At 38.3% G+C, this 16,576-nt stretch overlaps 1 protein-coding gene across 1 annotated transcript in view; it reads left to right on the top strand.

Moving 5' to 3' along the window:
• Window positions 1–16,576, top strand: part of LOC134746522 (uncharacterized) — a 228,875-nt gene that overhangs the window by 162,897 nt on the left and 49,402 nt on the right. The window contains exons 4-5 of the mRNA XM_063680936.1: window positions 10,243–10,451; window positions 11,022–11,188. Coding sequence (XP_063537006.1) covers window positions 10,243–10,451; window positions 11,022–11,188 — 376 coding nt within the window. The remainder of the gene's footprint in view (window positions 1–10,242; window positions 10,452–11,021; window positions 11,189–16,576) is intronic.

Raw genomic sequence — 16,576 nt, 5'->3', positions numbered from 1 at the left:
TTTTTTTTTTTTAAAGCGTAACCTGTAAACCTAGAATGTGGAATGAGTTGCCTCCTGAGGTATTTCCTTTGTGCTACGACATGGGATTCTTCAAGAAGCGGGTATTTAGGGTTCTCAAGGGTCGGCAATGCTTAAGTGGCTCCTGTGATGTTGCTTACGTCCATGGGCGACGATGACTGCTTCCCATCAGGCGGCTCGTCTGCTCGTTTGCTGAATATCACATTAAAAAATATATATATATATATATATATATTATTATGCTGAAGCGATTGACATCAAAATCAAAGTAATTTGTTAAGATTTAGTTAGTGCAGGAAACCGTTTTCTCCCGAAATGGAAATTTCATCAAAAAAATACCTATTGTGACATTGGCAGTAGCTATTCTCCCCTCATAAACGTAAAATTAGTTTAATACCATCAAAACAAGTTATTGATGAAACAACCTTTGACCCAGTTTTGTAAAGTTTGCGAGCTCACATGGCGGCGGGCTTATCGCGAATGAGCATAAGTTGTTTGGAACAAATTGCCCGCTGCTCTAATCTTGCATAACTTTGCTATCCTGTCAACGGTTAGATAGATACACAGTGCAAGTAAATTAGCAGTATATTGACTCAACAAGATAGGAGAATAAAAGTAAACATATGTATGTAAGTATAAGAAATAGTATAAATCCGGTCAGAGAGACTTAATTATTTTATTATCAATTGTTAACTTATTGTGCATCCTATTCTAGTTTAATTTAAATTAATGTAGTTAGTAATTAATTAAGTTAATTTAAGGTAGTTTTATATAATACAAATTTAATGTATTATAAGGACCCATTTGCATGCTGCCAAAAACAGCTAAAATGGCTAGACCATGTAACTTTTATAATATATATGTAAAATCCTTTTCATATGCAAATAAATGATTATGATTATGATAACATAGAAAAGTATGCCATCTATCTGTACAGGTCTCCGGAGTTTTAGGGTGTATTGATGTATTCTCATTTGTGCCCGCCGGCCACAGAGGGGAATATGTGGATTAATATGAATCATTCCCATCTGTCCTCGCCTCATGTATGGCGGCGGTCACGTGGGGCGAGGAAAAATGGGAATACACCAGCTTTAGTTAGATGTATCATGTGTTCCTGTTTTTTAATGTGATGAATTTTTTACGTTACAAACCTAGCCATTTAGGAAAATATACGGTTTTGGAAAAATACATTTATATAAAATAATCAGGGATCCCTAAACTACGGCACGCTACTACAAACTTATTTGGAAACCCCGGGGGGCCTGGCTAACGCAGCGTACTACATAGGCGAACAACACCCGAACGCGAAGCGAAACAATGCGGCGCGGGGTGAATCAATCCTTTGATACCTATAAAATGCGAACGCGAACGCCGTGGGCCCGCCGCGCCGTGCCGCTTCGCTTCGCGTTCGCGAATTGTTCGTTTACGTTAGACGCTGCGCGACTGTCGTACATCGGCAAACGTCAAACGAAAGGAAAATTTATCGGTATAACAGATGCTACGAAAAGTCACGTGGCTGTTTCCATACATTATTTAAGTTTGGATTCGCGTTTTCTATCAACGAGTGTTTTCTTGGCTAGGCCAGAGGGCCTTAGGTCATAATCTTCAGAGACCCTACAAGTGAATTTTTGGCAAAAATATTTCGCTACTTAGAGAGGTAGCCTATTGTAAATACTCAATCTTTTAACATCCAAAACGTTTAATTTTACAAGAGTATTGTACTGCTTTTGATTAAACTATAATTTCCACACAACTTTCAAACTCAGAGCAGAGAAAGCGCCATGAAAAGGTCAGAAAGAGCATCAGCGCTGGTTATCTGACGTTACGGCATAATGACCAAATTGCTGTACACTTAGTTTGACATTTCTGGCTCAATTTTAGCCAATACAACACAGTGTATAAAGAAGAGGAAGTAAGCCTAATAATAGGGTGATTGTGGGTTAAAAGATTATCTCAGTCATTGGCAATTTTGACTCAAGCAGGAGTACCAAACATCAAACATTTATTCAGCAAATAGGCCACAGGGGCACTATTACATGTCAATTTTTACAAACAATAAAATTAACCCAAAATTACAAAAAACAATTACATAAATATAGATGTTAAATTACACAAGTTAAAAAAAACGAATAAAAACTATACAAATAACAGAAGTACTAAAATTGTTTAGAGATGTAAAAGTCTTTAGGTGTCAGAGATAAAATGTATATAATAATAAAAAAGATCATCAAATTATCCAGAGATGTAAAGGGTCTCCAAGACTTGAATTGTTATATAATTAATAAAAAGACAAGATATTAAATCAGACAAACAGACAAGAACCGAATGAAGTGCCTCACGTTAATGCCACTCAAAAGTAAAGTTACATAGGTAAAATGAAGCCCGTGTAAACTTAAACAGATCGGTCTCCACAAAACAGCACCCGTTCACGAGTATGACGCGTATCTCCAGCCATCGTCTCCCTCAACCTTCATTCGGGAAAGTGGCGACCCGATCAACGATGCCACCGTAAGCAAAGACATGCATTATAATCGCGCTTATAATGCATGAACATGACACGGCGTATGTATATGTATATTACAGCATACTCATAATCAACTTTCTGATACCGCGCATTAGCACATTACTTAGCGTACTATTTTAATGGCCGAGAAGGCACTTGTAACACCTCTGCACTAATTGCCTACTATCAGGCGATTCGTCTGCTCGTTTGCCTCCTAAATCATTAAAAACACCACGGTTAGAAAGATTAAAGCGTACAGACAGACAGAGCGATTTTGTTGTTTTATATTACGTAGAAATAACGCTTTTTATATATTTATAGGACAGTTTTTTCTCGCTATAAAACTCACCGGTATGTCAATTTGTAAGAATCCCTCGCTGACATTGCAACTCCATCCCTAGGCAAATGTTTGTGCGGAAACATACGGCGGATTATTGCGTGCGTTTACAATTAACTCCAAATATCCGATTGAAGTTTTAAAACATTCGCGGACACGAATGCTATAGCATTCGCGGTTTTTTGTTTCCTTTGGCCTATGACACATGACGTAAACTTACCGTCCGCGAACGTCTTAAATTGTTAAGAAAAAACTGACAGCAAAAAACAGTCGAACATTTCAACATTTTATACTCTTATCAGCAGTTCCACTTCACGAAATGATTCTTCTATGAAATTGAAGAGAAAACGCACGATATACTATAAAAAATCACTATGGGTGATTCTTCCCTCACCTCGAATTCTTCATGATCCCATCATAAAATCCTGACGTGATCAAATTGAGACAAAGAAATATTTTTTCACTCGTACGTTAGAAAATCCCGACGAAATGAAAATCTTCTACAATATTTAGAAGTCACATCAAACAAAAACGCAGCGTGCCTTTACATAGTACTCTCTCGTCCGTGGTCCTTCTAAAAGGCCCCCGCCGCCGCGACCCAAGGGATCGTTAGACGCCTGAATAAGTAATAAAGGTGCCTTCAAAAGAACCAGGTAACTAAGCGACTGCGATCAATTTGTCGCCGAGTGTACTTCAGCTTTTTGTTTTGTCCTTTCAAAGAAAATCCCGACGAAATGAGAATCTTCTACAATATTTAGAGGTCACATCAAACAAAAACGCAGCGTGCCTTTACATAGTACTCTCTCGTCCGTGGTCCTTCTAAAAGGCCCCCGCCGCCGCGACCCAAGGGATCGTTAGACGCCTGAATAAGTAATAAAGGTGCCTTCAAAAGAACCAGGTAACTAAGCGACTGCGATCAATTTGTCGCCGAGTGTACTTCAGCTCTTATTTTGTCCTTTTCAAAGGAAATCCCGACGAAATGAGAATCTTCTACAATATTTAGAGGTCACATCAAACAAAAACGCAGCGTGCCTTTACATAGTACTCTCTCGTCCGTGGTCCTTCTAAAAGGCCCCCGCCGCCGCGACCCAAGAGATCGTTAGACGCCTGAATAAGTAATAAAGGTGCCTTCAAAAGAACCAGGTAACTAAGCGACTGCGATCAATTTGTCGCCGAGTGTACTTCAGCTCTTGTTTTGTCCTTTTCAAAGAAAATCCCGACGAAATGAAAATCTTCTACAATATTTAGAAGTCACATCAAACAAAAACGCAACATGCCTTTACATAGTACTCTCTCGTCCGTGGTCCTTCTAAAAGGCCCCCGCCGCCGCGACCCAAGGGATCGTTAGACGCCTGAATAAGTAATAAAGGTGCCTTCAAAAGAACCAGGTAACTAAGCGACTGCGATCAATTTGTCGCCGAGTGTACTTCAGCTCTTGTTTTGTCCTTTTCAAAGAAAATCCCGACGAAACGAGAATTTTCCACAATATTTAGAAGTCACATGAAACAAAAACGCAGCGTGCCTTTACATAGTACTCTCTCGTCCGTGGTCCTTCTAAAAGGCCCCCGCCGCCGCGACCCAAGGGATCGTTAGACGCCTGAATAAGTAATAAAGGTGCCTTCAAAAGAACCAGGTAACTAAGCGACTGCGATCAATTTGTCGCCGAGTGTACTTCAGCTCTTGTTTTGTCCTTTTCAAAGGCTATTATTTGTGAAACACGTATATCTTATTGCTATTTTGTATTGTCAAGGGTTATGAAAGAAAACGATTCAATATTTAATGATAAATACGTACGAGTATGTGGAACTTTGGGAACAAATCAAATTATTTTTATCAAATATTTCGATTTGTGTTTTTTAAGTAGGCTCGTGAGACATTTTATTTGCATGCAATTAGGCATGGATTCGTAAATCATGCATTGCGACTGAACGGTAAAATAAACTGTAACTTTTTGCTTTGGCCCGACATGCTCTTGCCCGATTATTTCTTGAAGGTTGGTCGTGTCTGTCTAGAAATACTGCGAGGGGCAGTTCATTCCACAGTTTAACTGTGCGAGGCAGGATTCTGGAGGAAGAATGCCCCGCTTGTGGGAACTCAGCCGAGCCGTATTACGGCAAGAAGTGGCAGCTGACCTCTCACTGCCAAGCGTTGTATGGGCTATGCTTAACAGCGAGAGGAGCTGGAGAGCTGTAGCCTCTTTCTGCGAAGACATTATTTCGCAACGGCTTCGGAACGGGAGCGAGAAAACGATCCGGAAGCGCATCCGCTCCGTCGACGTAGGCCAGGAGGTCGGCGCAGACGTTATGCGCATTTGCTACCCATGTGGGGATTGGGGAATCACCCACTTATGGTAGTGCCATTGAATGGGGGGCACTAAACTACTTAATGCCCCATAGAGCCTGCAGCCCGGTTGCGGGTTGCCCGTTGGAGCGTCGCAGTTGAATGCTCACCGCGATCCTGCGCCGCCCCTTTATAGGCGGAGGTGGCACTCGTTGGGTTTTTAGAAGGTAAAAAGGATGTTTCTGGAGAAACGCACAGCTGAGGAGTGCCAACCATAAGTGGTGAAGATAGAAATGTTGCAAGTCCTAGGACAAATTTTACAATACATAGACAAATTTTATAATTCGCCCACGTTAGCTATATTTATCTATTTGATATCGACTGTACAAAATGTGATAGTTAAAATAACCTTGCAATCCACTAACGTATGTCAATTTTAGCATAAACATAATGACATAACACATTAGCATGTGTTAGCAATGACCCAAATAGCAGCGTAATGTGCACGTAATAACATAATATATGTGACGTTTTCAATCAAAAGGTACCACATTGTCGCTTACCATAAGGACGATAATTGCTTGTATCTTTATACGAAAAACCTGTCAGAGCGTCCTTATGGCAGGTGACAATGTGGTACACACATCATATTGATGATGACATGATCATATTGTGATATCACACAATACTATTGACAGATGTCAAAAAGTGTAAAATCGACATAACTAAGATATACCTACTTGCCCTTAGAGCTGGTCAAAGACGCCTAGTCTTACTAAGATGGCATATAGTCGAGAAATTCGGACGGGCACCGCCGTGGCGGGGTGGCCTAGGGGTTCATGGCGTTAGCCGCGATAGCTAGGTTCGAATCACCACTTCAGGGCTTCGTCACTTTTTCTTTAATATATGACATCTATTACAGTTTTTAAGATATACCTATTTAAATTAGAGTTTTGAATGATTCACGGTTAGTTTCACTAGACTTATATTGGCCGGGATAGTAATAATACAAAAGGTAATCACGGTCTATATCCCGGTCAATATAAGTCTACCTGTTTAAATGTTTTGCCACTTTGAGCGCATGTACCTTTCTCTTTAGGGAGTTCATCACACATCACACACTGCACATTATTTTGGTATGATTTATTTCGTAGTTGTTTAAGGATCGGATAATCCTGTTGGGTGATGTGCTGATGTGACATAGTGTGCTTGGAATAACAAAAATATCTAGTTGACAGACAATATCAGTTTCACATATTAAATCACATTTACAAACGGGTCTACCGCGAATTTATAAATGTGATTTAATATGTGTTCAAACCGCGAAAGTTTTAAATGTTATAATATCGGTTTCGTTAAGATTCCTTACAATAAATCCTGGCGCTTAACTTCTTTGAGCCCATTAAAACTCGGCAAAACTGTTTTTTTTCCGGGAAAAAAATCTAGCAAAAAACGATGACTCGTCTCTCATCTCCAATTAATTAATCGTAGGTAATTTATATAAAACTAGCTTTTGCCTGCGTCTTCGTCTGCGCGGACTTAGTAACAGCAGCTAAAGTAAGTTTAGCGCCTGGAAAAATTCTCATAGCAATCTAAATTTGAGCATATTATGCACACAAATTAGCAGGCACTTCGTTAATTATCTCAATTCCACCCCGCTTTTTACTTTCTTAAGGGATGATTTCGGGATATAAACTATCCTATGTCCTTCTCAGGGACTCAACCTATCTCTATGCCAAATTTCATCTAAATCGGTTCAGCGGTTTAAGCGTGAAGAGGGAACACACAGACAGACAGACAGACAGACAGACAGACAGACAGACAGACAGACAGACTTTCGCATTTATAATATTAGTATGGATTTTGAAGTACGTATTTGGCAAATTGAAAATGTCAAAAGCTTGCTAATGACGGTTAAAATGGTCACATAGTTTACCCTTAACGTTAAAGACCAATATAGTCTATAACCACTTCAATCTATTTCACATTAAAGGTCGAATCGTATCGCAAATATCAAAGAATACCACCAAAGGTTGCCACGCAACGGGGGTCCGTTGCGTGGCAACCTTTAGTGGTAAGTACGGAACCCTTCTCAGGTACGGACCCCTTCGGCTTTGAACCTTTTGTTTTAAATAACCAATCTTAATACAATGGCGTTTAAGACGTTTTATTTTCTACCTTAATATTGTTGTATTATGATTGAATTTAGAATGACAATTATTTTGAGTTCTGTTGCTACGTGAGCGAGTTTAAACTTTTTTATTACAGTTTATAATTGCATTAAAAACAATTTTCATTTTTGACAATTTGGCTTCGTTAAATGCGAATTGTTTGGTTCGAGTCAGTTTAATGGATGCCTTGCGTTGATGTTAAAAAAACCAGCCAAGTGCGAGTCGGACGCGCACCGAGGGTTCCGTACTTTTTTGTATTTGTTGTTATAGCGGCAACAGAAATACATCATCTGTGAAAATTTCAACTGTCTAGCTATCACGGTTCATGTGATACATCAGTCTGGTGACAGACAGACGGACAGACGGACAGCGGAGTCTTAGTAATAGGGTCCCGTTTTACCCGTACGGAACCCTAAAAAACTTCAAATTTAATCTCATATCAGGCAGAAAATTCACTTGCGACCATGGGTAACGATAATTTCCTAAAATCAGCCGATTCGTATGTTCGTTTGCCTCCTTTATCATAAAAAATGTAGACCTGTTGGGCCAAATTAGTTCGAAGAATTAATTCCCAGCGAGCTGGAAATCGTTTTAATACTTACATTTGGTCCTAATGCGTGTAATCCGAGTTGGCGCAATACTAGGACCTGTGCCACACGTTAATTTTTACAAAAAAAATCTGTATCATACGGTACCCTGACACACTTGACACTTGTACCTAATTTTACAATTCAAAGACGGTTAAACTCTCCCATCTATTCAAATCTCCCTGGCTCCCCCTACTTTTGATAATAGAACATTTAGATATTACATTTTATTACACAGATTATGGAGAAATTTCCTTTGGTTTAAGTTGTATTTCCCATATTGCCTTAGGCAATATCGTCCCCTCTTATTAATATCCGAAACAAAGAAAATAAGACCCCTTTATGCCCTAGAGCATCAAAATGTTGATTAATATCACATCAGCGGAACAAAACATCCATTTCGCAAATTGCTAGCGCAAACACATATCCTTTACAAGATATGTAATTCAATTTTATTATTAAAACGCAAACGCAGCCTATATAGGAACAATCATAAAGCAGAAAACACCACTTACACATTCTCTCTTAGTCCTTAACTTTTCCTACTTAAACTGTACTTTAATCCAACGAGATAAAGTCTTGTTTTAAACGGCAAAATTGTAAACAGATATGAGCTAGCAAGAGCTATTCAGAGAAGGGTTCTAAACACAAATTGGATTCGAAATTCAAATATCACCGATTAGGTTCGAACAGGCGAGTCACGTCCCGCCAATTAGAAAACGGTTCCCGAATTAATTTTGAAAATGGAACACTTGATATTGATGTAGTGGAAATCTGTCACGTTCTGTTTGTAGTGCATAGGCGATTTTGAACTATGTGCCTTTGTGAAAGAGTTCAAAATGTCTCGTTTTGTTTTAGGCATACCTCGCGACGCGAGGTTAGTGCTAAATAATGCTTTGTGCAGTAACGAGATTTGAAATTTGAATTTAATGCATTGAATATTAAGCTGCATTTGGTTTGAGGTTTATTTGGTTTATTTCGATGTTGCCAGTTCAAAAAAGATAAAAAGATGTAATAGTAGATGTGCGACAAGGGAGCAAAATGAATTTTGTTTAATTATTTATGACAAAATATATATACATTACAGTCAACAAAAACCAAAAAATTTTTACGATGGTCGTTCGCGAAATTGTCTTCTATTAAGTATTATTATAGGCTATAATAGCTCATTCGTTGTAAAGGGAATCGGAACAAAGGGACGAGGACAGGTAAAAGGTCTCATTAGTTGGGGACAAAATGTTCTTTGATAAAATTTTCTTTTGACAATTTCGTTTGGAGATAATGTACTGGGGATACGATCAGTGTTATACTGCTGTTTTAAATATTTGTTGTTGGTATTTTAACGATATAAATATAACATATTTTGTGATTGATCTGAAAAGTCGAAAGCTGGAATGTCTGGCCATGCCTAATTGTATTTACACTTTTTTGAATGATTATCATATTTTTTTATAATTCTACTAGCGACCCGCCCCGGCTTCGCACGGGTGCAATGCTGATATTATACATGTAAACATTTCTCTTAAATCGCTCTATTTATTTAAAAAAGCTGCATCAAAATCCGTTGCGTAGTTTTAAAGATCTAAGCATACATAGGGACAGACATCCATCCAGACAGCAGGAAGCGACTTTGTTTTATACTATGTAGTGATTCTCTTGCTAAAAATTGTCACCTGTCAATCAAAAGTCAATCAGAGGTACCTTCTGCTTCTACTTAAAAAAAATCTTAATAACGACCACCTTAGATAGCTAACTTATAGTCGACAGACAAACCAAAGAAAAAGTGCACCAATGCCCCTTGCTTTTAATTCCCGATTTCTAGTGTAACAGTCGTGAACGTTGCATCAACATTTGTGACGTTTTCAACCAAAAGGTAACATAATCGCTTGTCGATAAGGTTGAGGTTCTAATTGAAGCTATATGGAAATAGCGCCTTACTGACAAGCGACAATAAGTACCCTTTTGGTTGAAAATGGCACATTTATATTATAACAAACTCCTCGCAAAAGTGCAACTGATCAGAAAGACCAACGGAACTTATATTAAAACAATAATGTCCTAGCCATATATATGTAAGCTGATTATAGTTGTCACCGAAGCAACTAGTACTGACTGACAGAAAGCCGTAAATGACTGTACAGTCGCCATCACACATATATCGGAGCGGCCGGCGGAGGCGCTCACAATATCGGAACACGCCTCTATTGTCAGGGCGTTAGAGTGCGTGTTCAGATATTGTGAACACGTTGTCCGCTCAGATATATCTGATGGCGACTGTACAAGCTCCTGTGAAGTCCGTTTTTTCTTGTAAGCTGAATTTAAGTAACACACCCTCTTTCTTTCCAGACTGCGTGCACCTCCAGCTCTACAAGGACCTGAAGGAACGCCAGAAGAACGGGCAGACCAAGGCTTCCCTATCCCTGCAGCAGTACCTCGGCTTCGAGGCTGGCTTCACCTTGGACAAGGAGTCCAACACCCTGGCCATCCTGTGCGAAGATGTAGTTCCTGTGCTTGCGTTTGATACGAGGGAGATCCTCATACAGTGGAGAGTCAAGGTACGTCGTACATCTTACATACTGATCAATTGAAACTGTGCTGACTATGTATCCAACACGCTTGACATTCTAGGCTGCAGTGCCAATCCTGGCTTTTAATGTCATAAACGATGACGACGATGACCGTCATACAATGAACAGTCAAGGTGAGCTGAAGTTGACACGCTGTGCTCAAAATCACTGAATCTTAAGTTCTAAGAATTCATGCAACCAGAGAGATTTTCGCATGAGGTAAGATTATCAAGGAACAGCGCTAAGTCAATAGATACGAAAAGTCTATAGCAACTCTTTACTTTCTTCAGTGCTAAAACATCATTGAGTAACACTAGTTTTATATTTCTACATAAATATTGGTCATTTTTGACCACTTATTACCACTTTGACCGTTATTTTATGACCCGCAACTTGCAAACTGTGACTTTCTTTGTAATTAGACAAAATGTCAACACCATCTTTAATACCAAATCCTTTTCTTAATCGGTAAATTCAGAACGAGTAGAGAAATATTGGAGCACGCGGCTATCAAATGGCGACTTTTTCAAAACCTAACTATAAAAATATGTCCCTCAGGTGCAACACAACCTCGGCAGCAGCAAAGAATTCGCAGCTGTCATCATCCAAGCCCCCAATTCCTTGAAGCCGGGTCCATGCCGACTGCATGCTTGCGGTCCCAGGCTGGCTCTGTGCGCCAATAGGCCACCCGAAGTTCTGGCGTTGTGGGACGTCAAACTGTTAAGGTAGGTTCTAGAATGTTTTAAGAGGAATTTACCCGATCCTGTTAAGCAGCCTCGGCAGCTGCAAAGAATTCGCAGCTGTCATCCATCCAAGCCCCCAACTCCGTACAGCCCGGTCCGGCCCGGCTGCACGCCTGTTGGCCTAGGCTGACACTGTGCCAACCGGCCCCCTGAATTTCTTGCCTTGGGGTCAAACTGTTAAGGGAGAGTTCTAAAATATTTTCGGGCGGATACCTTCTTTGTTTAGTCTAAACTAATATTTAGCCAGAATTCTGTGAATTATGACGCTTTCGGGTAAAAGTTTTCGGGAAAAATTCTAACTGGAACCGATGAAAAGTTTTGGTCTGAAAAAACACTCAAATTATCCTATTTTCTTTGTCACAGCAACGTAATTGCTATCTTAAGATAATTTAGGTCTTTTATATTAGGATTCAAGAGCCTATTATGCCACGGTTATCTGTCTTGCTAATAACGACGACACAACTCTAAATAAAACAAAGGTCTTGGTATCCAGGTAACAATATAAACTAGGTCACATTTAGGTATATAATAATAATAATTATACGTTATAATTGAACTTTTACTATTGAGTCTCTGATTGTTTCAAATCTATCTCTTCAATGAAGTTTCCTAATATTACCAACATTGTCTAAAAAAACCTCCAAAATCCCATCCATCCGTATCACAAAGCCAGATCATAGACAATCGCGCTTTTTACCAGCTTGCAATTTTACGCTGCGCACACGGACAAATGTCCGTTCTGAAACTTCTGAATGCGCACGTTTTTTGGCGGGAAGAGGATGTATCGAGGCAAATGAAGCGGATGTAGTCTCGATAGGCTGGGCAAATTGAGCGTTTTGAAATGAAATTTATTTCGGATGAGTAAATTTTCCTTAGCTAAGTGAAATTTGAGCAATCATGAAGTCATTTAAACAGGATCAGGGGATTTCTTAAATCATGTATTAGATGAAATAAACTATTTTATAATCTAAACTTACTAACCTAGTACTGTTTTTGCGGCTTTCCTCGGAATAAAATGCTGTAGATTAATAATTGCATATTACATGAATTACATGATGATAAACATGTTGACCATTGAACGTAATAACTATACTTAAGGCGGTTCCCTGAGCCAGAAGGCGAAAAATATCCTTATATGATCCTGTTTTTCTAAGAGGCGTTGATATTCGTAGACGTGGAAAAAATATATGTAGTTCTTGACTATATTATCTTTAATATCATAGCTTCCGATACACGAATTATGACACTTCGCTCGATACAATTAATTCCCAAAGTAACCTCCTACTCGGACTTTTAATCCAACTTTACTCGGTTATTTATTATGTGATACTATAAACAAAAAAAGAAGAAAAAACAATCTTAACTTAAATAGTAATTTCATAGCTTTCGAATTTCGATATTGTAGGGTAACGTTTTTAAAATAAATAAAAATCGACAAAATTCGATCAAAATTGACACTTGGCGCACATGATCTTTCCCGTTCTTTCTTGCGAAATGTGACAGAGACAGCGGCAAACCGATGGAACGGCCTTAAGAACTAGGGGCCTATCCAAGAAGATAATGAAGCATTGACGAATGCACTACGAAAAGAAAGAATGTATCACGATGGCGGATGCTACGAAAAGTCCTACATTTATTTAAGTTTAAATTGGCGTTTTCTTTCAACAATTATGACATGTTAGCTAGGCCCCCTAAGATGCGAGAAGTATACTTTATTACTTATCTCTAATTATAAAATGCTATATTCTTTTTTTTTTACTAGCCTGTTATGGTGTCCCACTGCTGGGCAAAGGCCTCTCCCCTTGTCTTCCACGACTCCCGATATAGTGCCTCCTCCGGCCAGTTGTTGAGAAAGGTGTCTAGGTCGTCCCGCCATCTCCGTCTGGGCCTGCCGGGTCCGCGCCCCTCTTCTGGCATCCATTTGGTAGCTATGCTAGCCCATCTGTCTGGATGCATGCGGCAGACGTGACCGGCCCAGTCCCATTTGAGCCTAGCAGTCTTCTCACCGACGTCAGCAATGCGGGTTTTTGCGCGCAGCGTGGTGTTCCGGATTCTAAATTCCAAAATATATTTGTTTGCTTGAAATAGCTTTCAACTTTTCCCGAAGTCTTCGCGAATGATTAAAACTAAACTATTTATTTTTCTCAAGTTGCAATCCTTATCCCGCGGTTTGTTTGTATCAAAGGCAATCAGGAAAAAGCCCTTAAATAAATCAAACAGAGTTGCCAGTAAATTAGTTTGCCCGCTTTCCTTACTTAATCTCCTTGATACAGTTGTTAATAAGAAAACCGGCCAAGTGCGAGTCGGACTCGCGTTCCATGGGTTCCGTACATTACATAATTGAAACAATGTATTTTTATGTGAAACGTGAGTGAAATGTCTTTTAAAAACCCGTAGGGGTCGGATCAAAAACTAAGTAATTAAGTCCGACTCACGCTTGACTGCACATTTCTAATAGGTTTTCCTGTAATCTATAGGTAAAGAGCTATTTTGTGTATTTTTTTCAAAAATTTAGACTTAGTAGTTTCGGAGATAAAGGGGGAATGGTAATTTCTTGCCTATTTTCTTGATTAACTTCTAAAATATTCATCCTAAAATTATAAAAAAAATATATTTGAGATTCACACAATGTGCTCTTTTATTTGATATGTAAAACGATATAGTTAGAAAAACTTTATTTTTTAATTTTCTCATTTACACCCCAAAAGTGGCCCCGATGTTTAAAATTCATTTATTTACGTTACATTTCCGTCTTTGGGTCACAAACTTACATATGTATACCAAATTTCAACTTAATTGGTCCAGTAGTTTCGGAGAAAATAGGCTGTGACAGACGGACAGACAGACAGACAGACGCACGAGTGATCCTATAAGGGTTCCGTTTTTTCCTTTTGAGGTACGGAACCCTAAAAATAACTCGTAGCGATTGGTGTTTAGTAGTGTTCACGTTAAGCTTGATGAATTGTTGTTTTTTTTTTTTCATTATCAACTGATAATTGACTTATTTCAATATTAGTGTTATTTTATTTATGTTTGTTTTTTTCAGGACTCAGCATTTTTTAGTAAAGCATTTTTGTGTCTGTGATTTTTTTATGTACCTGATTTACTTGGTGATTAAAAATATTTCAGCTTCTTGCTAAAGCAAAACATGTCAATAGGAATTTTGGAATTTTATATTTATCTTTACGATATAAAATCATGTATATTTTAGTACTCATACGACATCTATTTCGGAGAGAAAAGAAAATAAATCAAAATTAGACACGTTTTCATGTTTTTTTTTTCTATCGAGCCAACATTAATATTTTTAAAGTTTTGATTAGTTTTAAATCAAATAAAATTTCAAAAGTGATCGCGGGACGTGTCGTAAGTTCGGATCGAGAAAGAAGAGAGAGTTGCCACATACAAATTATAAGGCAGCTCTAAAATATGTTGCTATATAAAAAAACCGGGCAAGTGCGAGTCGGACTCGCCCACCGAGGGTTCCGTACAAATTTAATTTTTAGTATTTGTTGTTATAGCGGCAACAGAAATACATCATCTGTGAAAATTTCAACTGTCTAGCTATCACAGTTTATGAGATACAGCCTGGTGACAGACAGACAGACTTTAGTAGAGTCTTAGTAATACGATCCCGTTTTTACCCTTTGGGTACGGAACCCCAAAAATACTCAAGCTAAGCTTACACACTTATTTGACATGTTCCCTCCTACCAGTCTTACCCAATTGAACTCAACTAGAAACAAAACTACTTAGAAATTCTTCACAACATACGAAACTACAGAAAGCAAAAGGTAACACAACCCTAACCGAATAAGCAAAAACAATAGACACGCGCTTTCCGCAAACAACTGATGAAATTACGGTCTGAGGACGAATGGAACAAAGAACGAATGAAGGAACGAATGGAACCGAACAATGAAACTAACGTGACCAGTAACTTCTCAACCTCGTATTTGTCTTGCTGTAAAAATGGAAAAAGGACGCTGGGCATTGACAAATACAGTTGAATTTTCTTTGTAAGTGAAAAGGGAATAAAGATTTCAAGCGACAATTGTCGTTGGAAGTTTAAAATCCGAACACTAAAGGAGTAATTAGAGTTACGTTACGAGTAACTTAATGGTCAGTGGCTAGTGGCTATTTCTTTTGTGGCCGACATAATTGTAGCCACGCCACGAACTTTTTACTTACTTTTCTCACTTAGATTTTAGCCAATAATTAAATATAGTGTTGCCGTTTATTTCATATATGAGTTGTTTTTCTAAACTGAAATAGATGGCATATTTATATTGAAGAATAAGTGACGAAGCCCTTCAGTGGTGAAGGCCGGATTCGAACCGGCATCTTTAGCAATCCGGGCTAACGCCGAGTTGTTTTTGTTATATTAAATCACATTTACAATCGGGTCTATCGCGAATTTATTTTGTTACCTTTATTTACCGACGTTTCGACACAGGTTTTACTGGTCGTGGTCGCAACGTCGGTAAATAAATTCGCGATAGACCCAATTGTAAATGTGAAATAATATGTGTTCAAAACGCGAAAGTTTTAAATGTTATATTGTTTTTGTTATGTCTGGCCATCATACTCTGAGTGATAAATATGTAGATCAACTTTTACTATGGGGCCAACCCCAAAATCGCAAAAAAAATCTGTCGTCTCATACATTTCGGCGATTTATTATGTCAATGTTTTCTAAGAAACAGCAGATTATTCGTTCGCGATTTCTGGGTTGTACTTACACATAGTAAAAATTTGTTCATGCTACATATTCACCCCTCAGAGTAGTGTATAATTATTTTCCATCGTATTTTCACGGAAACGTACGAACGTGTCTTGGCTATTTCAGTCAGTCTCGGTACACAAAGTACGAATGTTTCCGAGAAATTACGATGGAAAATAATTGTGCACTACATCTGTACCAGAATAAGTAATAGTATCATCATACCTATACCTAAAGTTGAACAATCGTATGTACATAGGTACTATTGCGTATGAGAATTTCAAAAGCATTAAAAATGTTTCAGTATAATGTTTTAAAACTGTTAAAAAAATATTTTTACTACACCTGGCCTAATCTACACAAAATATAATATATAAAATTAAATTAAAATTAAATTAAATAATCATTTATTGCAGATCATAACAATTCATAGATTTTGTTAGTTTGTCTTAAGCTAAGTACCTAATACTGGTGTTAGTAATTAAATAAGTTATTCTACAACTAAAAAGAACTAAACACCATACAGGTCAACATACAGGTCGCAGGTCGCCCAGTTAAGACCACCAGGTGCCTCCATATTATATATAAGTACCTCACTTAAACAAAACAAAACATTAAAAAGAAAACTTTCTATACTTTCTTCCTAC

This window comes from Cydia strobilella, chromosome 13 (assembly GCF_947568885.1).
Source record: "Cydia strobilella chromosome 13, ilCydStro3.1, whole genome shotgun sequence".
NCBI classification, from domain to species: domain Eukaryota; kingdom Metazoa; phylum Arthropoda; class Insecta; order Lepidoptera; family Tortricidae; genus Cydia; species Cydia strobilella.
This window is presented reverse-complemented; position numbering and strand designations above follow the sequence as displayed.